Source organism: Mus caroli, unplaced genomic scaffold (genome assembly GCF_978045245.1).
Source record: "Mus caroli unplaced genomic scaffold, Mus_caroli_1 scaffold_11, whole genome shotgun sequence".
NCBI classification, from domain to species: Eukaryota; Metazoa; Chordata; class Mammalia; order Rodentia; family Muridae; genus Mus; species Mus caroli.
The window spans coordinates 112,883,624-112,908,001 of NW_028227266.1; the positions used below are offsets into that span (position 1 = coordinate 112,883,624).

Sequence of the window (24,378 nt, forward strand, 5' to 3'; positions counted from 1 at the left end):
ATCCCCTTCCTTTGTCATCTTAGGCACCAACCCCAGGTGTAGGTAGATTTAATAGCCATATGTCCCTACCATTATTAAATCTTTGGGGGTTTCCAGAACCCTTTCTTCCCACCTCTCATTTCTCATGCCATTTTAGGTATCACATATTTTTAAGGAGCAGGGGTTGGACATAAAGCAGAAGTCCTAAACACTTAGCCAAGCCTCCCACTGAGGGGACATTTCTATCCTTAGAACTGAGTTTCACTTGCAGATCTTAGTTTATATGTGAAGAATTAATGATGAGTGGTAAATTCTATCATTTCATTGTGACTATTCTATTCTGCCACCCCTGGAAACTATAGAGGAAGGAGGAAGTGTAAGGGCTCACGGCAATGGTTCCAAGTGCGCAAAGCATCTACTTCTCTAACCATCCTGGCATGTGTGAAATATTATGAAGAGATGCTTGGGTTACTCCCTTTGGCACTGAACAGCTTAGCCAGAGGATGCCAAGAATCTCATGCCGGGAGAAGGAACAAGCTAGAACCTTTGTGCAAACCAGAAGGAGGACTAATTTTCTGGCAAGAAATGTACAATCTATCATAACACTTTTCAGGAGAGGTTGATTCTCAAAAGGAGGAAATGACTTGACCAGCACTGCCCAGCTCTAGATACTTCTTGACTTTGTTAAAAACTAAACCTCATAGGATTCTGAGGATGGTCTTGGTGGAGGAGTCAATAGACCTTTGTTCCTCTTCCCAAGGTACTACCACATCCAACATCAACAGGCTTTCATAGGGTGCCATCTTGTGGTGCTCAGTGGGAATAAAGAAGAGAAGCCCGGGCAACCTTCTTGGAAACCTGTCCAGTTTGGTTGAAGCTAAAAAAATAAAAGAATAAAAAAATTTTAAAAAGAATGTATTAATCTTTCTATTCTGCTTTTCAGTATTAATTGTATGTTGATGTTTGGTCTGTTGCTATGCATTGTAGTGATAAATGCTGATCCCCAAGATCTGGCTGCCCGCAATGAGGAGATCCTTGGTCATGAGGAAATCATCACATATACCAAGTTTTCTATGTAAACTTGCTCCTTAATTTAAAGCTTTGGTTAAATAAACATGTTGACAGCTTGTAGCTGGGCAGAAGAGAGGAAGGCAAGGCTTCAGGTGCAGGGCTCAGGGTCTGAGGCTGAGAATACCAGGAGAGAAAAGAGAAGAGGAAGGAAGAAGATGCAAGGGGTAGGTGGAAAGTGAGAACATGGCAATGAGGGCCAGACATTTGAAAAGGAGTGGGCCATGAGAAACATGGCAAGTTGTCCCTGAGGGTCATTGACTGGAAAGACTGACTCACATAAAGGGTGAATATCTGCCCAGCTCTAGTGCTTTTGAGGTTTATAAAAAGTTTTGTGTCTTTATTTGGGAGGTAAATGATCAAAAGTGGGATAAAAACCTCCATTTAATTTTTTACATTAATTATGTCTTTCATTGAACTATTAAGGACAGATAGACAAACATGGTTAGGGGCTGTCTTAGTTAGTTTTCTATTTTTTTGTGATAAAACACCATGACCATGTCAACTTGTTAAAGAAAATATTTAACTTAGAGTTTAAAGTTTCAGGGAGTTAGAATCCATGGCCATCATATAAGGTAGCAAGGCAGCAGCCAGGCAAAAATGGCACTGGAGCAGTAGCTGACAGCTCACATTTTGATGTGTGAGAAAGAGATCGGAAAAGACCTTTGTGAAGTAGGCATTTAAACAGGGTTCTTTAGAACCATGTAAGCAGATGAGAGAAAAATAACTTTGTAGTTGATCGTTCTTAGCTCAAGAACATTGGTATTTATAATAACCCACACTGTAGTCCTGAACTTGTATGAGCAGACTTGCCTAAGTAGCAGATGTTGGGTGTCATGGTATGATTATGAGTTCACTATGCAGACTCTGTGACTTATGGCTGACCCGTACCTAGTTATGTTCAGGCCTGAGTGCTGAGTGCCAGTATACTTTGAGATTTCCTCATAGTACAACACGACTATAACTACAGAGCGATAGTAGTGTTCGAATCTGAGTATAATGGGAAACTGTTGTGGTACCAAAGGTATGATATTACTAGCCAATTAGTGCTTTTGCTTCAACTAGACTGGTTAATATTTCTCAAAATATTTTGTGTAAATTCTTATAACTGCTGTATTATTAGAATTATGTTTTATTTTATGTAATTTTTGAGACAGGGTTTCTCTGTGTAGCACTGCCTATCCTGGAACTCACTTTGTAGACCAGGCTGGCATCAAATTCAGATATACGCCTGCCTCAGCCTACCGAGTGCTGGGACTAAAGGTATGTGCCACCACGCCTGGCTCTAGAATTATGTTTTATTATATATTATATTTTAGTCTACAAAATATTTTGACCTTAGAGTTTAATGTGTTTGTATGTACATATGTGTCTATATATGTCTGTATTTCCTCCCTCAAGATTGTGCTTCATAGACATTCCTGCATATAAATACTGTAACACTATATCATAAACATACCGAGAAATAACTAAGGTTCTCTGTTTTGAAATTATTACCCTCAGAAAATTGGATTGGCTTCACAGTGGTGGGGATAAATTATAAGATAAATCTCCCACTACAATGTGTGCCTATTTCATTTTTAACAAATATTACCTGTCATTTTCTTACTAGGTGTATTTATTCACTAAAATGTAGGTATGTCTTTTCTACATATGTGACGGTTTAGAGTGTGTACCTACTCCTATTGAATAATTTAAATCCATAATTTATGATTTATCCTGAATTGTAGACGTCACAAATAGGTAACATTGTGACCCACATCTCTTTGGAGTGAGGTATCACCCAATAAGTTGATTATTTTGTTCTGAATGACTGATCACTATTTCAACAAATGAAGTAGAGAATCAGATGAATTAGACTGGTGAACTAACTAGAGAGTCAGTAACTATTTACAGTAATCCGTGAGCATAGTGTTCCTATATGGTGAACAAAAAGAATAGTATGCAGAGGTAATGGTTCTTCTGTGCGTGTAGAAACATGGTGCTGAAAAGCTGTATTAACTCTTACTGCTGTTTTCACATGTGATGTGGTTTATTTATCCTGACACTCCTTCAGAGAGCTATGGCTTTGTTGATGAATTGGGCAAAACCTAAATATAAGGAGGTTCATATTTGTGAAAAGCTAATTAACCAAGATGGTAGGTTTCCAGTGACATGTCAGGGTGTCTCAATTCTGCAGAAGTCCTGGGCATTATCTACTTTATGACATCAAATCCACGGTCACTTTATCACAGGACAGATACTGCTACATCAGTCACATTTCAGCCTAGTCATTGCAAGGAAGTACCAGCACTTCTTCTCAGCTCACAGATGCTTAGGACTGGGATCCTTATCCTCACACCTGGCCTAAAGCCAACTACAAATAGGGAGATCTTTAATTGACATCTGGTGGAAATAAGAATGTTACCCTCAAAAGTGCAGAGACCTTGGGAGCCACACACCCTGGGAGAGGGACACATAAGTACTCAGAATATCTACCCGGTTTTTAGAGCCCCTTTACCCTTGGAGCATCTCTCACATGGAGCTGAGTTAAAGGACTTGAAAGGCCAGCAGGATCCAGACACTCCTCTTCCTTATCACTGTTCTTTTTCATCTGGATGCTACAAAGCACAGGAGCACAAAAGGAGAAACAAAGCACAGGGTACTTATTATTGTTTTCCAGGAGTCAGTAAATCAGTGAATGTCAAAGGATGAATGGATCAATATAGTTACATCATGTCCCTTATACTAAGTTCACTTCCCCAGTAAAATGTATGTGTTAAAAAGCTCAAATTCTGTGTTCTTCCTGATGAATGCAGAATTAGAATGTGTCAACTGATGGAGGTTGAAATATGCTTGTGAGATGTGATGAAGAGATTCTTCAGTCCTTTTGGGCTTCACAATGCTTAAAGGAATGATGATCATATGTGGTTTCATCGTGACATTTATTTTAATGAGGAGAATGAGATGTCTTGATAGTATAGGTGCTTGTCATTGCACTTGATATTCTGATTCTAACCCCAGAGCCCCAAATCATGGAAGGCAGAAACTAGATACCAACAGTTGCCCTCAGATGTGCTCCCTCCCAATCTGAATGCATGCGCTAGGTAGTTACAGATTAAAACATAGACTCTTATGTTGCTTTATATTTCCATCCTCAAAAAAGCAAAAGGGAAAAAAAAACTTTTTTAGTTTTCTAATCTTTGCCTATACTCACCATTAAGAAAGACAGCCCAGTAGTAGCCTAAGTAAATCTAATCACATGTACTGATTCAGTACACTTTTATCGATGTCAGAATTGCTTGTGTAAATAAATGGTGCCATGAGCTGACAGTTCCTTTCTGTCCCTCTAGTTTTACCTCAAGAATGTACTGACACACCCTTCTCAACTGATGACCATCCTCGTACAAAATCCTCACTGACTGTAAGATGCCCTCTTCCTTTATATAAGAGAAAATTACTTTAATGGTTCCCGCATGTGTTTATGTCTATAGCACACTTGAAAAAGTAAAGTTGATTAAATGTTTCATGTATTAAATATTTTATTTAGGAAGAAAAGGAAATGTAATTATATCAGATCGGTGATTTAATAGAACTGTATCAGGTAGTGACTTTGAGGCAGGGCAGACTGTCTTCTGGACAATAATATTCTGCCTTCGATACCAGTATGTAAATTTCACTCAGAAGGTGGCAGGCATATCATTCATGTAGACTTCAATGTTTATATGAGCATTTACTCTTTTTATGGCACCTGTGGTTTAGGTTGAATCTGATTATGCTCCCCCAAGATGGATGTAGGGGAAGCATCTAATGTTCTAGCATGGCATGTTCAGGTGCCAAGAACTTAAGACATAAGGATGCATGCAAATTATTGGAGTGCTTCACAAAAGGGGTTAGTATCACTAAATAGGTGTTAGCTTCACCATATTGTAATGTAACTCAGCTATCCTTCAGTAGAAGCCAATGGATAAGGTTTCCTGATGTGGCATTTAGTCAGTAAATATGGGAAACACTCTAGTTTTTGTCACAAAGTAGGCATCTTGAGGTATTCTGTGTCAGTATCACGTAATATACTAATAGGGAACATTTCCCCTGAGTCTCTAATAGGCAGTAAGAGTCAGTAGATTAGTAAGAGATTAGATTAGCTCGCCAGACTTGGTACAATTATGTCCTGTCAAGAGGTGGACCAAAGAGTTGTACAAACAGGATTCAGCATCATCTAAGTCTCTTAAGCGTTTTCTTTCCTGTATGTTACAGGTGGGCTCCAGAAAACGCCGGAACAGTATGTATCCTGAAGTCGCTGAAGACATGTGTTAGATATGAATTGTGTTAATACTGGTTGTCTTTTGTCTGGTTGTACCACAGTGAGCAAATCAGCTTGTATTGATTGAAAGATCAGATGTTTGTTATAAAAAAAAAGTGATGCCTTCAGTGAGAAATTGTAGTCCTGTGTGTACAGCTGTTGCTTCCAGCTGTGATCTCTTTAGTTTGGTGTTTTGTGCACGAGGCTGCATCTAAACCTATCATATCTACACAGATATCCAAGTTATTCAACTCAATTTACAGGGTAAAAGTTTTGGAAAAAAATCAGAATAGACAATTTACTTATGTGTTTAAAGTTTGCCACAGTCACATTTGGTAGCTTGATTTGCATTTTTCTAGGCAGATGAATAAACCAAGATTCAGAGTAAGTGACAGAGATCTTTAGATATGCAGTGCAGCATTAGATTTAACACAACAGAGGGCATACAAAATAAAAACAGTGAAGAATTTCCAGTTTTCTAGCATCAGCCTGTAATAACTCAAAGCTACAGGAATCCCAAAGACTGCTGTGACTACCACAGTGCTCAGAAGACCTGGGCAGTGTAATTCACCTGCCTACAGACATTAACAAGGATGAAAGAAAAGCCCATTTTTTATGCAGATTACTGATTCTGTGCTACATTGAAATTGGCTATATGTATATGAACTGAGGTCGTGCTAGACTTGCTTGGTTCCTTCTAGTAAAACCTGGTGAAAAGCTTAAAAGGATTGACAATATTTAGCATGAACACAAAGAACAAAACAGCTAAGGCAAAGTATTCACTAAGAACTCTGGTCACCACCTAGGTACTGATCTTTGCTATCTAATTTTTAAACAAATATATAGGCTATTTTGTTTTGGTTTTATTTGTTTCTTTGTTTGTTTCTCTTTTTGAGAAGGGTTACTGTGTATCCATGACTCTCCTGAAACTCTCTCTCTCTCTCTCTCTCTCTCTCTCTCTCTCTCTCTCTCTCTCTTTTTATGGCCTGGAACTCACATAGTTCCATCTGCCGCTGACTACAGGAGTAAACTATCACTTCCATGGAATACACATACAGAAGTTGAGGTACATTCTATGCTCCAAGAGACTTTCCTCTCAGTACTGGTCAGTCTCCACATTTTAAGTGTGAATACTGAGAAGATATATTCAGCAGCGAAACACATGACTCAATATCATTATTTCAAGTGTTTTCTGCATAGTTTATCTATAGTGTTAGCACTTTGCTACACTGTGGTTTGATTAAGGGAAACTAGTGTGAGAATATGAACTAGCCCAGTTGTGTCAGTGTCAGAACATGCTTAGAATGTCCAGGACCCAAAGTCTGTATCCTAGTTCTATATAAAATGTTCTCAGGATAGCTTCATCCTATTAATACTTATCCTAGGGAAGTGAAGGAAGGAGAAACACAAGTTCAAGTTCATTCTTTTCTGTAGAGTGAATTACATGCTAGACTAGAATAGACACCTTTCCGGAAAAAAAAAATAAAAAAAACAGAGAAGGTCAGACTGGTGACAGAGGCATGACCAGGTATGGTGCCCTCTCACTGCCCTGGAGTCAGTACCAATATCTAAGCAGAAACTAAGAAAGGCCATACAGATGTGCACTGAGGATGTCACCTACAACGTGATGTGAACACACACTGCCTATTATATTACCAATGCCCCAGGCTGCTGTTCTTGTCAGTTCATGTTGAGGACATGTCCAGGCTTGGCTAACTGAAAGGAAATTTCTATTCAGCCTAACCATCATGTGACAACTTGGTCTTGAGTAACTTTGAAAGTGAGCAGTTTTTAGAAAAATATCTCAATGGGTTCATCTGATCAACAAATCACTCACTGAGAGGCACCAGTCAGGTTGAAGTTCTTAGAGAAAGACCACATATAGCTTCTTAGGTAAATAGGGACATTAAATAAGTTCTCTGTTGCCCATGTGAAACCAACTGAAACCTCATGCTCCCTAGATGCATTCATATGTAGATAAGTCTTCTGTCATTTAATAGACACTACAAAGCAATTCTATGTGCTTTTCCTTGAGGGCTAGCCCTGTGTGTGTGTGTTTGTGTGTGTGTGTATGTGTAATTGTATATCCATATACAATTTTGTTTTGAACTAAGATTAATACGGTATCAAATATATAGCATTGTAGTAAACATAACAGAGACCTGGTGCTTTTCTCTGTACATTGTCACACTGACATGAAGTTATGACTTACCTAACCATCAGTGTAATGCATGCTGGTTTGCACAGTGACTGAGTGATCTTTCAAAAGCTCCACTGTAACTCTGATGATGGTGCCTGAGGAATGGTCACGAGACAGAACGTAAAAACATAAACTCATTAATGGGTTTTTGCTGGGTTTTCGGTTTGGTTACTGATTGTATGTTTGTTTGTTTTTGCCATGAAGCTAACATAACTTGTCTTTGTTGTTGATGCATTCCAAGTATTTAGAATCATAAGAAATATCCATCACCAAGATCCTGTTGTTCCCATGGAGGCTGAAGAACATCAAGCCCCAACGTCATCATCTATACAAAAACAACAAAATGAAACAAAAGGTACAGAGGAAATAGAATAATTTTATTACATTATATCTAGTTGTTGTAGATCATAAGGTATGATACAAGAAAAACAAAGATGACCAGCTTAGATACATTTTCTTCTGTACATGATGTTAATTTGCATACTTCACTAGGTTAAATTCAACCACAGAATTTAAAAACGGATTTCAAATGTGCCACTTGTTCTCATTATGTAAGGAGAGAGGAAAAATGAGCTCAGTCCTGTCTGTGTCACTGTCACTTCATCTGCTGCAGACAGGAACAGTTGAGCCACCCTCTCTATTACCTGTTCACAGACACCTGAAATGTGGATGGATTGAATGTCACCCATCTCAAGAGTGACCCTGTGATTATCAAAAGTGTCAAGAATGAAGATAGACTAGGAATTGGATCACAGCATTTCTGGTCTGACCCCTTGGCAGTGGGTCCCTGGAGTGATTTGTTACACCCTATGCTTGGGAGGCTTAACAGAATGGGAAAGACCAGTAGAAACAGGGAAATGGCAGGAAGGGTAGGAGGTTTCTGTGGGATACTTTTTCTTTCAATGGCATCAAGGTGACCACTGCCAGGTTGTGTATTCTTGGCTTCTGGCTCTGTGATTTGAAGGCAGTCTTTCACACTTAGCACTTTTCAGCCTATGTCAGTTCTTGCCAAATGACCGAGCCTGGCTGCCCCTGTGGTTAATAGCTCTCCATGGAAGCTGTGCCAAAGGCACTTTCCCAGTTGGTAGTAAAAAGGAATGTCTGTTTCAGCACAGTAGATTGAGTATGGAGTGCATACTTGCTGAGAACCATAGTTGCAGGAGTTTCAGGCAGAGATTCAGTGTAACAGGAGGAAAGAAACAGAGTGCTCATATCCAGCTCACCTTCTTGGACAGTCATGGATCTCAGCCCGAAGAATGGTGGCACTAACAGTGGCCCAGTTTGCTGCCTCAGTTTATCACCACAAGATAAAGTTCCACAGGCATAACCAGGAGATCTCCATCTTATCCAACTGAGAGAAGATTCAGATAAGATCCAACTAAGATAAAATGTCACCACATACAAACTCTTAAGGTCTCTTTGGGTTTTTAGCTTAGGGTAAACCAGTATTGATGGTGAGATATAATCCTCTCCTGTGCACTCAAATGACCTATAGATAAAGACCTTCATTGTGATCCCGAAGATGTAGGATTTAGATCCTGTTCCTGTGGTCTTTTGGGTATTTTTTTTGTAGTAGTAATTCATTCATGGTACCCATGTGACCATTTAGCCCCACTTTAAAGGACAGCTACAAATTAGACTGCCAAATAGCTAATAATGTTCTCTGCCATAACCTCCCTGAAACACTAGCAGTGCCCTGACAAAGACCTAATGTATGTCTTTAGCTTGTAGCAGCCTAAACTCCTCAATTTGACTAGCATATAAAGTGACTGAGTCAAGGGAGATTAGAGGCCGACATTCATCTAGGACCCTTTGACTTAATGCAGGAGAAAAGGTATACAACTGGCCTGTTCTTAGGGTTTCAAGTGGCATCCTTGGTTTCGCCTCCAAGATGCAGAGGCTGGGTTTAAGTGTTCTCCTAACATACTGCCCATGTCCCTCAGGATAAAAGATGCTGACTCTTGCAGATCATTTCTTCAGGAACCCGTCTTGCCATAGGATATTTCTTTCCTCTCTGCTGTCACTACTCAAGTCTTTCATTCTTAACATGGTCTGACCTGTCCCATCTTTTCTGGGGAGATGAGATTAAAATCTAAGGGATGTCTGTCCTCTTAGTAGTTTCACTATAACTTTTTTTGTAGGTTCACATCCTAGGCTCCTCAGAAGTATGTTTACTTTTTTTGTATTCTCCCATTTCACAGTTGGTTTTGGCCTTCTTTTATAGACTGTATCTGCATATTGCCTATCTGCTTCTGAACCCTGAGTCAGAGATACAGGATTCAGCTTCTAGTCCCACCTTTTCGGACTTCCCTCTTATTACCTCTTACCTCATCCTTCTCCAGCCACTTCTCATTTTTCCTGGTTGCCATGTTGACTCTGGTCTATATGTCTGCCAACCATGGAAGCATCTGTGATCCTTTTCCACTGTTGCATTATTGCTGATGCTGCAAAATTTGTCCACACAGTGTGGCCTAACTCCTAGCCATGTCTCCAGTCTTGGCCCGAGGTATATTTTAGGTCTTTCCCTATTCTCTAAATGTTTCTTCTTCACAAAGCTCATGAGACTGACAAGAGCACTGGAAGAGAACAGAAAAGAACCTTTCTCAAGGAAAGCATGCCAGGAAAGGCAGTGTCCGTACGCCATCTGGGTTAGACGTTTACTCTATGAACAAAGGTAAAGGACTGCTGGTGGCCAGCAGAGGCTGAAGAGGGAATAGTGATTATCCTGTGCTCAAAAGTCATCTCAGTAACTGTTATCTCTGATTTTTATCATAAGATTTGTTTTGTGGGACCAGTAAGGTACTTGCTGTAAAGACTGAAGACAGGAATTTGAGCCCAGAACCTATATGGTTTACTGAAAGAACTGGGTACAAAAGGTTCACCTCTGCTGGATGGACAGACAGTTACTGAGCCTCCCAAATATAAGAAATATTAAAAAAAGCTTTTGAAAGATTTATTTCATTGTTACATTATGTAACAGATGCTTTTAAGTTGCTTTAGATTATCATTTCCTAGAGAGCAAATTCTGTTCCTCATTTTACTATAGGGTCTGCTTAGATCCATCACAACTCAAAAACCAGGTCAATGGCTGATGACAAATACTTTTTGTAATCAAGCTGCTATACATTGATCAGGGACACAGAACAGACTTGTGAGTTGAACTGTGACCCCAAAGCCAGAATATCAGAGTATTTGAGGTTGCAAATGAAGAGCTTCTGTGTTTAGTTATTGTTACCTTTTCTACCAATAAGGATTTAGGGATAAAGGCTTTCCTTATGTAAACTGATACAGAATATAGGTTTTACAGTATAACCAATCAAATCCACTTGTTACTCTGTAGTTAGAAACAGCCCTTGCGTTTTGGAGTACAAAGGATTAAAAATGGGTGTTGTGGTATAGAAAAATCATTATCTTCTGAAAAAAATGACAGTGCTTGGGGCACGTTTCTTTTGCTTGTTCCCAACAATTTCTCCCCAAATCCTTTCTTTGCCTCTACTTACCTTCCGAGAAAACAGTCCAGCTTTATCCCAACCACCTCGTTTCCTCTATTTAGTTACATATACTAAGTCCACTCACTTTTACCCACATCAAGTAAATAAGCAGTGCCATGAGCTGACAGTTACTCTGTGTTCCCCTACTGTCAGCTAAATGTGGTGACGCTACAACTTCAGAAGAGGACGAGGAAAAGTCACCACTGCGGAGGGTTAAGGTAAGATGGACTTTCCTTCCTGTAAGGTAGAAAGGTCATCTCAGTGGTTCCCTTTTGTTTCAGTGGGTATCACATTTGAGTCATGACACTAGCCAGAAGCATCATAGGTATGAGAGCATTTACTTAGGAAGAGGATGGAATGGAGGAACTGTACCAACTTGGTCTTAGTTCAATACATCACAATGTGCTGCAATGTTATGTCCTGAATTATGAGGCTAATCACTTTCAAGTGGGTTTCTCCAGTTTATCCTACTCCTCATGTTTGAAAGAATACATGAACTGAGCACTCTCCACCCACACGCTAGATACCATAAGTTTCTTATGCACCAAACGTCGGGTCATGTACTCAAGTTAGCTCTAAACCCTGGGCAGTAGAAATAGAATATGGATTACTGAAAATACAAGTTTTCATATGTGATATAGGTTTTGGGACCCTCTAGAGGCCAGACATGTTTGTTTGATCTACCTATGAATCAGAAAAAGTATGAAAGATACAGGTTTTGTCACAAGTACAACGCTCTATATAATTTATGGCAACCACAAATAATGTATCCATTAATATAGTCATCACTTGACTGTGATTTTTCATCCTTACTGCAATTACAACACATATATCAAAACCATTTGCATATATTACCCTGCATGATCGTGGAATATAATGTATTTTTCCTTCTCAATTGCAGGTCGCTTCTAAAAGAAGCAGACATAGTACGTATTGTGGAATTACTAAAATAAGAATTGTTGTAAACAGTAGTTGTGTTTTGTCTGATGCAACACTGTGATCTAAGATGGTAACTGATAATTAAAATTTTGGTTCCTGTGTGTGTGTGTGTGTGTGTGTGTGTAAGAGAGAGAGACAGAGACAGAGACAGAGACAGAGACAGAGAGAGAATGTTTTTACAAAAAAGGAGAAGAAAAAAACTTATGGAGATATCTGTGGTCATTGAGCTCATCAAGGTACAATAATCCCTATGAAAGAGTTACTACTTTTAGGATTTTCCTGCAAGATATCAAATTTATAAAGATCTCAAGTACTATCCTGACTGCTATAGTGAGGAGAAGTCTTAGACTGTGTCATTTACCAGGCAGCAGACAGTCAGTTTTGAAAGGTATAGAAGCACACATACTTATTTTCAGGTGACAGGGCCTAAAAATGAAACACAGTGCATGAGAACAGAAATGTAGTGCAGATGTGTCCCAACTGAGTTTCCCATGGTTCATTCTAATAAGGTCAAGAGAAAGGCTTAAGGGATAGACCTTATTAGCATGGACAAAGTACAAACCATTTTAGGCACATGGTCAAATAAAACTCTAGTCACCACCTAGAGATTGATCATGCTAACTCATTCTTTAGGGAATGTAGGAAACTTTAGTTCATGAGGCAGGTGTGGTGTGGTGTGTGTGTGTGTGTGTGTGTGTGTGTGTGTGTGTAAGTTTCTGGCCCACATCTCATACAGCTCCACCTGCCTTTGCCTATTGAGTGCTGGTACTTATTAAGGGATTACACTACCACACCCAAAGGGAATATACCTTTAACAGTCAGGTACACTCTATGCTCCAAGAGTTTTATCTCTGAGTGATAGTCAGTCTCCACATTCTGAGTGTTAATACTGAGTAGATACATATTTTTGGCAGTGAAGCATGAAACTCAATATTATTTCAAGTGTTTTCTGCATAATGCAACTACAGTTTCAGTACTTTGGTATGCTGTGGTTTGATTAAAAGGAGCTATCGTACTAATATGGACTGGAGCTTCAGCCCAGTTGTCTCAGGACCTATTTAACATGTCAGGACCCAAAGTTTGTATCCTAATTCTGTATAAAACCTGCCCAAGATGGCTCAATTCTATTAATACTTATCCTAGTAAAGTGAAGGAAAGAGAAACACAAGTTCAAGAACATTCTTTTCTGTAGACTGAATTACATGCTATACTAGAATAGACACCTTTCTCCCCCAAAAAATTAGAAAACAGAGAAGGTCAGACTGGTGAGGGAGGCATGACCAGGAATGGTGCAGTCTCACTGCACTGGAGTCAGTACCAATATCTAAGCAGAAACTAAGAAAGGCCACATAGATGGGCAATGAAGATGTCACCTACAAAGTGAATGAACACACATCACCTATTATATTACCAATGCACAAGGCTGCTGTTTGTGTCAGTTCATGTTGAGGACATGTCCAGGTTTGGCTAATTGAAAGGAAGTTTCTATTCATCCCAACCATCATGTGACAACTTGGTCTTGAGTAACATTGAAACTGAGCAGGTTTTAGAAAATATCTCAATGTGGTCACCTGATCAACAAATCACTCACTGAGAGGCACCAGTCAGGTTGAGGTTCTTAGAGGACGACCACATATTTCTACTAAGCTAGGGCCCTCCTATAGCTTCTTAGGTAAACAGGGAAGATAAATACATTAAAAAAAAAGAATTGGAATCACAAGACTTGAGTCATCAAAGCTTAATCCTTCCTTGCTTCATAATATACAAAATGAGTATCAAACTCTTTTAACAATTTTCTGTACTGTCCCACATGGAATATGTATAAAGTATACAAATGTATGGAAAGCTAGATAGAAATAAATATATTTACCTTACATGAAAAAAGATACATTCTCTATTTCCATTTGTAAGTAACTGAAACCTCACCCTACCTAGATTCATTCATATTTAGATGACTCTTCTTTCATTTAACAGACACCACAAGACAATTTTATAATATAAGTGCTTCTTTGAGGGCTGGCTTATTCTAGAGTGTCTGTAGATACACACTTGTAAATGAGTAACCAATTAAAACCTCACCCTACCTAGATGTACTCATATGCAACTCATTCTTCTGTCATATAGCAGTGTTTTTTCCTTGAGGGCTAGCTTGTATAATTGTGTGTGAGTGTGTGTGTGTGTGTGTGTGTGTGTGTGTGTGTGTGTGTGTGTACACTTGTGTACCAGTAACCAGCTGGAACCTCATACTACCTAGATTTATTCATATGTAGCTGGCTCTTCTATCATTTAACAGACACCACAAATCAATATATACTTGCATATGCATATCCTTTTAACTGAGAATTGTCATAGGATGTATAACTATGTATAACATCATAGTGAACACAACTCAGAAATGAGAGAGAGCATAAATTACACTAAAGATAAATAAAATATACTATATAAATTTCCTTATATATATGAACAAAATATACTATATAAATTATATTCTATATTATATATATACATATTATAGTGCATATGTACTTTGCACTCATATATTTTGCAATGAAGCCTCATAGGGAGTCAAATATTAAACATCCTAGTGAAAACCACACAGGAGTGAATGAGCATATAAATTTCACTTTGTTTATATTGCCCTAAGAGTGATATGGATTCTGTTTACCACGTACAGCACTAACATAAGAGAGCACTGGTTCTCTTCTCTGTACATTGTCACACTGACATGAAGTTTTGACTTACCTACACCATCAGTGTAATGCATGCTGGTGTGTATAATGCACTCTGTGATCTTCCCAAAATACCACTGTAGGTCTGATGATGGTGCTTGAAGAATGGTCATGACATGGAACATACAAACACAAAACCATTGCTGATTTCCTCTGTTTTTCTACAATGAAGCTGACATCATTGTCTCTGTGAATGCATTCCCAGGGTTTATGTTTCTGAGAAATAAGCGCCGGAGCGGCAGTCTTCTCCCAGTTGATGCTCAGGAATGTGACTTTATAAATAAACATTGTGAAGGCAAACCACAAGACGACCTAGAAGGTACAGTGGAAATGAAAGACTGAATCATGTTTCATAGTTATAGAGCATACTGTTATGATACATGTAAAACTGTGAATATATTAGTACTTTTCTATGTACATATTGTTAATTTGCATATTTCATTAGTTGAGATTCAACCACAGAATTTAAAAATGGATATAAGACACACTGTTTGTTCTCATTAAGTAATGAGAAAGAGAGGAAAAATGAGCTCAGTCCTGTCTGTGTCACTGTCACTTCAACTGCTGCAGACAGGAACAGTTGAGCCACCCTCTCTGTTACCTGTTCACAGAAACCTGAAATCTAGATGGATTTAATCTCAACAGTCTCAAGAGTGACCCTGTGATTATCAAAATTGTCAAGAATGAAGACAGACTTGGAATTAGATCACAGCATTTCTAGTCTGACCCCTTGGCCGTGGGTCCCTGGAGTGATGTGTTACACCCTGTGCTTGGGAGGCTTAAGGAAATGGGAAAGAACAGTAGAAACAGGGAAATGGCAGGAGGAATAGAAGGGTTTCTTTTCTTTCAATGGCATCAAGGTGATCCCTGTCAGGTTGTGTATTCTTGGCTTCTGGCTCTATCATTTGAAGGCAGTCTTTCAGTCTATGTCAGTTCTTGCCAAATGGCCAAGCCTGGCTGCCACTGTGGTTAGTAGCTCTCCATGGAAGCTGTGCCAAAGGCACTTTCCCAGTTGGTAGTAAAAAGGAATGTCTGTTTCGGCACAGTAGATTGAGTATGGAGTGCATACTTGCTGAGAACCATAGTTGCAGGAGTTTCAGGCAGAGATTCAGTGTAACAGGAGGAAAGAAACAGCGTGTTCATGTCCAGCTCACCTTCTTGGACAGTCATGGATCTCTCAGCCCAGAGAACAGTGACACTAACAATGGCACAGTTTGCTACCTCAGTTTATCACCTCAAGATAACGTCCTGTAGAGGTGTTTGGGTATCTGGATCTTGTCAGCTTGAATAGTGAGATTAATGGTCACAAGTGCCCACAAACATTTATGGTCATTTTGTGGTTTTATTCTATGGTAGAGCCAATCTCTCTGCTGGTGGATAGCGTTCTGTGCACACTAATGACCACTTCTACTATGGTCCTAATGATGCAAAAAAAAGCAAATTCTGTCCCCGTAGTCCCTTGTTTTTATCAGAGTAGTGTCTTCTTGGTATGTATATCTTTAGCTTGGAACAGCGTATACTCCTTAATTTGACTAGCATACTAAGTGATTGAGTCAAAGGAAGTTAGAGGTAGACATCTATCTTGGAGCCTGCGACTTCATGGGAGAGAAAATATCTGTATTCTGACCCATCTTTGTTGCTTTCTGAGGTATTCTAGGTTCATCCTCCAAGATGCACAGGGTGGATTCAAGAGTTCCCTTACATTACTACCTATGTCCCTCAAAATAAAGGACATTGACTCCTGGGATTCAGCTCTCCAGGCCCCTATCTGACCACAGGATGTGCCTGTCTGTGTGCTGTCACTTCTTGAGTGTCTCCCTCTTGGCATGGTCTGACCCATGCGTACATGTGGTGATAATCTAAGAAGTCTTTTTCCTCAAAATGGGTTCACTATAGTTTTTCAGTAGGCTTATAGCCTAACCCCCTCAGGATATGTGCTTCTCCTGGATTCTCTCAGTATGCAGATTGGTTTGGTACCAAATTTCAGTAATGCTTATCGGCTTAATGAACATTGTCTATCAACAGATTGTGAACCATGTGTGTCTGAGACACAGGATTCTGCTTCTACCTCCCTCCCTTTTCAGTCTTTCCTCTTATTACTTCTTGGCCCCATCCTTCTCTAGCCACTTTCTTCTCTTTGGTAATTGCCATGTTGTCCTGTGATCCAGTTTCCTGTTACCTTATTGTTGATGCTGTGTACTAGAACACACTGTCCAGACAGTGTGGCCTAACCCCAGCCATGTCCCCATCCTCAGCCCTGGGATAACTAGGTCTTTTTGTATTCACTAAATGTCTCTCCCTCACAAAGCTCATGAGACTGACAAGATCACTGGGAGAGAACTGAACAGAACCCTTCTCAGATACAATATGACAGGAAAAGCTGTTAAGTCTTAGTATGGCATCTGAATACGACCTTTTCCACATGGACAGCTGCATCCTCGTTTGTCTTTAGGTCTTCCCTCTGTTTAACTCGCCGTATGAGCAAACAGTCCAGCAGCAGCAGAACCATATTGTTCATCAGGTTTAGTAACATGAACTAAATTCCTACACTTTTACCCACATCAAGTAAAGCCCAGTGTAAACAATAAGCAGTACTGTTCACTTCTTGTCCCCTAGTGGTAGATGAATGTTCTGATGGTGCAACTTTGCCAGTGGACAAGGGGAAAGGACCAGTGAAAATGTCGGAGGTAAGAAGGCCTTTCCTTTCTCTCATCTAGAAAACTTACTTTAATGGTCCCCTTATGGTTCAGTGGGTATCACAATTGAATCCTGACACTGATCAGGTATATGACTTTTTAAAGCTTCTCAAGTTTTAAAGATCTCACTGGCTGAGCACTTAATATGCACATCCTGGGCACATGGAGCTTTCTTTCAACACATCAAACCCTGGAGCATACACTTAAATTATTTCTAACATAGGTCACAGAAAGAGAAAACTTCTTAATGGAAAATACAAGTTTTCACAGATGGTATGCGATATAGTTTAGGGAATTTTCCATAGAGGCCAGACTCTGCCTTCGAAGCATGAAAAAAACATGTGAAAGGTCTTTTCCAAGAAGTACAGAGCTCCAGCTCTTCTGTTACATCACTAAATAATGGATCCATTAACATAATCTCCACTTGACTGCACCTTTCTATATTGACTGCAACTAGAAATTATCAATGGAAAGACCAAAGATTTTAGCAGGCACTACTTAACAGGATCTAAGCTTTAAAATATTCCATTTTCAATTGCAGATAACATCGAAAAAACGAAGATGTGGTATGTATTATGGAATCACTCTCTAAAACACATTTTAGATGGTAATTGTGTAATACTTTGTCTTTTGTGTGATGGAAAACTGTGATCTAAGCTGCTTACTGATGATGTTGTTGTTGTTGTTGTGTTTTTTTAAAGGAAGCAGCATTCTAAGTCATAAATAATGGCCATGTGTCTGTGGTTTCTGTGTTCAATAGTGATTCCTTTATTTTAAAAGGGGACTTTGTTCACCAAGGCATGTCTACATCTTTTTTCCCAAGAAAAAGACCCCAATTATCCAGACCACTTTCTAGTCAAAAATTTATAAATAAAGAAATTATAATACAGCTTAGCTACAAGACTGTGCTCAAACTTCATCAGGGCCATGCAAGGCCAGACTATGGGCTTGTATTCCGTCATAGATGAATAAACCAGAGTTCAGAGATGATTCTGAGACTGCTTAGCTATACATCTCAAGAGACACTTATTATCCCATCAAGAAAAGTTCCATCTTCTGGCATCTGCCTTGCCATAAGACAAATTGATAGGGCTTTGAAACTCTACCCTGGCTGCTGCAGAGGTCAGAAGCCCATGGTAGTGTGTCACTCAGCAGACAGCCAACAGGCACAGCTCTGAAATGTAGAAAAACACACGCTGCTTTTCAGGTGACAGAGCCTGGAAATTAAATGCTATACATGGAAAAGTGGGGGTGGCTATGTCCCAAGTGGGATTCTCATAGTCGTGGCTCACTCCAGTAAGCTCTGGAGAAATGCTTTAGCAGACTAGATAACATCAGAATAGGCACAAAGAGCCACACAGTTTAGGAGCAGTGTCCACTAAGAACTTCAGTCTTCATTTGCTTGATCTATGCTGGATCATTATTCCAGCAATACATTTCATTTTTTATTTTGTATTTGATTGTTAATATAATTTCATTAATTTTGATAAGAAAATGCAATATGTTTTATCATATTTATCCCTTATAACTCTCTACACATACTCGCTCTCCCTTTTCAATTTTTCATAAATGCATATCCTTAAAAAACCTTTCTAGACCAATTTATGCTAAACATGTATAGGGGCATCCATTGACACATGCGTTGACCTTCAGGGGCAATATCTTTAATTAAAACTGCCCCCTCTCAGACAAAAGCCATAAACTATCAATAAGTTCTTAACTAGGTATGAGAAGAGCTTCTGAACCTCTCCCCTTCAAGCCACAATATTGTCTTCCTTGACTTTGTGAAGGTCCTATATGAGCATCCAGCGATATACATTTAAAGGAGAACTAGACTCTGAACATCAATGATACTTTGTCATGGGTAGTTAAATTCCATGTTTCCTTTTCTATTTTCCTCTCCATGGGTTTACATAGTCATCAGAGAAGAGTGTCACCAGATATCCTCTTGTCCACGTTCGTATGTCTGCTTGCTCACGCTTTCACCAGTAAGGTGATGGGTTAAGAGGATCTATTATGGGTTAGAACAGGTAGCTTCATTGGCTTAGTTCATACCTATCATATCCAAACCCCTGAGATTCATCCCAAATATTACATATAATGAATCCATGATGGCACAATTTGCAATCCTTGGTTTAGAGTTTTGGATGTAGGGAAGTTAAGTTCAAGGTTCTCTCTCTCTCTCTCTCTCTCTCTCTCTCTCTCTCTCTCTTTTTCTCTCTCTCTCAATTTTGTTATTGGTTCTTTATGAACTTCACATCATACACCCAAATCTTACTTATCTCCTCCTCCCCTTGTACCTTCCCTCCACTCGTGCTCTAACACCCAACAAAGAAAAAATATTGTGGGAGTTGTAGGGTGTCAGTGTGTCCCACAGTATACCATTTGTCTATACTTCTTTGCTTAAAATAATCATTGTAATGGCTTGTTGATCTGATACATGCTCCTGGCTTCTGATACTCTATCTGAGGTTCCAGTACTGGAACATACTGGGTATCCTCTGGGATAATCTATTGTTGCCAAGTGTCATGGAGATCCTGATGTTTTCTATGTATAGTGCCAGACCTTTCACACACCTCAGAAGGTCATTGATGGGTTAGATGTTGGGTTGAGCCAATTAAAAATCCTGAAGGCCTGGCAGGTCACTAATCTGTTCAGCCTCCCAGCTCTCTCACTCTCCCACACCCAGGGACAGCTCACCAGAAAACCCTGCAACCAGAGCTAGCTCTATTCTGTTGCCCAGGCAAGGTACAAAACCCCCTCTCCCAAGTGTTGCAGTTAGTGAGGGACATGGTCAGTTCTCCCACTGTCATGACCCGGGGTTTGGGCATCTTTCCCACCTGCTATAGATGGCAGAGGAGCAGAGAGGGGGGAGGGTGGCATCTCTCCTCTTTCTACACCACAGTCCATCAGACAAGAGAGCAGGGCTGGCTCTCCTGCATTCACACGTTCCAGGCTGTCTTACGTGCAAGCCCCTCATGCAGGGCCAGCTCTACTGTACTGTCCAGGCAAGGTACATGATCTGCTCTCCCAAGTGCTGCAGCAAATGTAGGGGCAGGGATAGATCTTCTGCTTTCATGACCCCAGGGCCAGCTCTCCCACCTGCCATAGATGGTAAGGAGGGAGAGGGAGGAAGGGTATCTCTCCCTCATCCACACCACTATATAGGAGATGAGTAGAGCCAGCTCTCTAATGCTCCTGTCCGCAGCAGTGGTTCACAGTCTTCAGCCATCAACATGTCCCCGGGCAGTGACCCACACCAGAGACATTTGCCTGGCTTTTGGTGGTAACAGATCCCTGATACTGCAGGTCCAAGGTGGCAGCATGGACCAGGACCCCACCATGTTCCCAGGTAGCATCTCTGACTACTCACATCAGGCTGATCCTCACTACCATCAAGTCTCTGGTTCAGCCTCTTTTCATTGTGCACTCATCCTTCTGTTTCTCGTTCTCTTCCACTTCTCCACTACTAACTAGCTCTCTTAGTGGTGCCCAGTGCCACTGTCTGGGATCATTTCATGAGTGGTCCCTAGAGTGTATGTCCCACTTGTGTGTAATGGCACTGAGATTAGCTCCCTGTCCAGGCTTCATGGCACTGGTCTGGTGCTCATCACCAGCTTGTTCTTGCCCAGCTGCCTGAGTGGCCAATTTGAAGGTCATCTATCTCGGGCTCACACCAGCCCAGGCCCACAGTCCCACAGGGAGTTCTGTCTGGGCCTGAGCAGTGGTGCTGGCACTAGAAGGATGCTTGTCTCAGGCTCACGTTTTCAGTGAATGTTAGACTACTAATCATTCACATGTTCATAAGTCAAAACACTGAGTATAGACATAGCTTCTCTCTTCTCTGCCACCCAGTGACACACGTGTGACATAGCAGTCACATCAGCAGTGCCTCCATCTTCCTTTTTTCATAATGAATTTTAAGCCTGCCTAGCCTAGAGGCCTTTTTCTTCATCATCGTTGTCATCATCATCAATAGCAATGTCTAATGATAACAACAACAACAACATGGCCCCAAAAGGTCTCTTGATGGAAGGAGAGTTTGTAGAAACTAATCTTCCCCTTGGTTGGATGATCAAATTCCTGGATAGACACATGCCCATGAATATATGATTTGCACTAACTGAAATTGGTAGGTTATTAAAATAAAATGAAAAGGACTTGAAGTAGGTAAGGAGTGGAGAGATAGAAATGGAACCAGGAGGAGTTGGGATGTAGGGTGGGAATAAATAGGAACAAAATAGATTTTATGGAGTTCTCCATTAAGAAAATATTTTATTAAAAATTTGTTGAAGAAACAATAAGCAGACCCAATGGACATTCATTCCTTGTGTAGCCACGTACACATCTCATGTCAACTCATGTTGAGCGTTTATACAAGTTTGACCAGCTTTCTTTGTCCAACCTTCACGTGACAACTTGATTTAGAATGACTTGGAGTCTGAGGCATCACAGAAGACATGCAAGCATAAATTGCCTCTTGGTGTGGGTATTTGATGGTCACTGGCTGAGAGGAACCTGACAGGCAGAAGACACTGGAGAAAGGATCTATTTTATTTGCTGGTTCAGAGCCTTTCTACAACTTGGAAATTCATATCTTGAGTCAGAAATCAAAGGCAGAGTATCTATTTCTTTGTTTATTTCTGTCAGGGAGTATGGCCAGAGCATCATGGCTAAAACTTACACAGTGCCCAGGCATTGAAAAACCAGAGGAGATGTATTCTCCTTACCTTCCAAACTACAGTGATATAATGTATTCTGCATAAGCTGTCAAATAATCTGGATAGGCAAAAATTTGTAAAGCACACAGCCACTGGCACTGTGGATGTCACAGTCACTTCCAGCAAACAGCCACTGGCACTGTCATAAGTCAGTCACTTCCTGCTCAGGATTCATCCTTGCTGTCTAGTGGGACTATCCTCACCTTCCACACCACCACAGAGCACATGTGCAGTCGTGTGCTTTTCACTGTGATTTAGCACTATATGCTTATCTTGTACACCAGAAAGGTTCCTGTGGGTCTTTATGAAACTTCAAGTTTACTGGCACAACGATGTGATCACAGAGGGAATGCAGGAATGTATGTCTCTGTGTTGTGATGCTCTAAATGGGATTTGAATGCTGCCTATCCAGCACTATACCAACAACATGTAATCAGGTTGTGCCTCTTTCTCTGTTGATGCACCTGAATTAGTTTAGACTTTACCTACAACATCATGTGGTACATAGTAGACTTTATCTACATAGTTATGTGATGTACAGTACATTGTACACTAAATTCAGTGATCTTCCTGCAGCGCCATTCTAATTACAGTGACTTACCTAAAGAGAAATATGATCAAATGTACACTCAATTCTTCTCAGTTTCCTCTGTTTGTTCACCATGAAGCTGGCATAACTCTTCCTATGAATGTATTCCCAGTTTCTGCAATCTTAAAGAAATTTTCTCGAAGGCGAGTTGTGGCCCCCATTAAACTGAGAAGACCTGAAGTCCTCCCTGGCACCTCCAAAAAAACAGCACCCGTTACAACAAAAGGTACTGTGGGAATTCACGACTTCTGTTTAATTACATAACTCTTTGTAAAAGTTTTGCTGTAGTTTTTAATATGTGAATATTGTTAATTTATCTAGCTCATCAGTAGAAATACAAACACGGAATTTAAAGATGCAGTTAACTGTCATCTTTGCTTTTCATTAACTAATGGCAAACCAGAGGAAAGCTGAGACTTACCTTGTACGACTACTCCTGGCTTCTCCTGCAGTAGATGTGAATGACTGAGCTGCATGTCAGCCAGTCTGTTCCAGGCATGGATGACACAGATGTGGAAAGCCTCAAGAATGAGGATGAATTTTGAATTAGATAAAGGCATTCCTCGTCAGGTCCACTGAGGGACAGCCCTAGGAGTAGTCACCTTACAACTTGTGTTTGGGAGACAAAGGGAGTGGGAAAGATCATTAAGGACAGAGAAATATGTGAAGTTTCTGGGCATTTTCTCTTTGAAATGTATATTAGTTAACAGTGGCAAGGTTGAGTGCGCTGTGCTTCTGGCTCTGTTATTTAGAGGCTGTATTTCCTGGAACACTTAGACCTTCCTTCCTCTGCCATGCCTAACACCCAAGTGTGGGACTCTTGTTAGTTTGGTTTTTTTTTAATTAATTATTTTTACACTCCATAGTTTATTCCCTGTCCACCCTCCGACTGTTCCACATCCCATACTTCCTCCCCACCCCACCCCTGTGCCTCCATGTGGATGTCCCCACTCCCACTCCACCCGATCTCTAAACTCCATGGGGTCTCCAGCCTCTTGAGGGTTAGGTATATCATCTCTGAATGAACACAGACCCGGAAGTCCTCTATTGTATGTATGTGTGTTGGTGGCCTCATATCAGCTGGAGTATGCTGTCTGTTTGGTGGTCCAGGGTTTGAGAGATCTCAGGAGTCCAGATTAATTAAGACTGCTCATCCTCCTACAGGATCACCCTTCTCCTCAGCTTCTTTCAGCCTTGCCTAATTTAACAACAGGGGTCATCTTGCTATTTATCAATTCTTAATCTTAGATCATGAGCCATTGGAGTTCTGTTTATGAAATTTCCCCCTATTCCAAGAGTTCAAGGGTCTTTCCCACTTTCTGTTCTATTAGATACAGTATATCTGGTTTTATTTTGAGGTCCTTGATCCACCTGGACTTGAGCTTTGTGCATGGGTCTATTTTCATTTTTAGACAGACAGACAGACAGACAGACAGTTAAACCAGAACCATTTATTGAAGATGCTTTCTTTTTTCCATTGTATATTTTTGGCTTCTTTGTCAAAGATCAAGTGTCTGTAAGTGTGTGGTTTTATTTCTGGGTCTTCAATTCTATTCCATTGATCAACATGTTTGTCTCTGTACCAATACTATGCAGTTTTTATCACTTTTGCTCTGTAGTAAAGCTTGAGGTCAGGGATGGTGATTCTACCAGCTGTTCTTTTATTGTTAAGATTTGTTTTCAT

General features: G+C 40.2%; 1 protein-coding gene and 1 non-coding gene across 6 annotated transcripts in view; one reads left to right on the forward strand and one right to left on the reverse strand.

The window, feature by feature from the left end:
- The window catches only part of LOC147002154 (uncharacterized), an 85,077-nt gene that overhangs the window by 19,622 nt on the left and 41,077 nt on the right, over positions 1-24,378 (forward strand). For 3 of the 5 annotated variants that reach the window (XM_085828143.1, XM_085828142.1, XM_085828141.1), the window contains 9 exons: positions 4,380-4,450; positions 5,284-5,308; positions 7,771-7,884; positions 11,174-11,238; positions 11,922-11,946; positions 14,894-15,007; positions 17,305-17,375; positions 17,926-17,950; positions 22,807-22,920. In XM_085828143.1, coding sequence (XP_085684269.1) covers positions 7,818-7,884; positions 11,174-11,238; positions 11,922-11,946; positions 14,894-15,007; positions 17,305-17,375; positions 17,926-17,950; positions 22,807-22,920 — 481 coding nt within the window. In that variant the 5' untranslated portion in view covers positions 4,380-4,450; positions 5,284-5,308; positions 7,771-7,817. Of the gene's footprint in view, positions 1-2,008; positions 2,072-4,379; positions 4,451-5,283; positions 5,309-7,770; positions 7,885-11,173; positions 11,239-11,921; positions 11,947-14,893; positions 15,008-17,304; positions 17,376-17,925; positions 17,951-22,806; positions 22,921-24,378 lie in introns of those variants that run through there. The other 2 variants (XM_085828139.1, XM_085828140.1) reach the window with 1 other exon arrangement.
- On the reverse strand, positions 21,158-21,289 carry LOC147002155 (small nucleolar RNA SNORA17). The gene has a single exon (XR_015044588.1). It is a non-coding gene; the product is annotated as a small nucleolar RNA SNORA17 (small nucleolar RNA).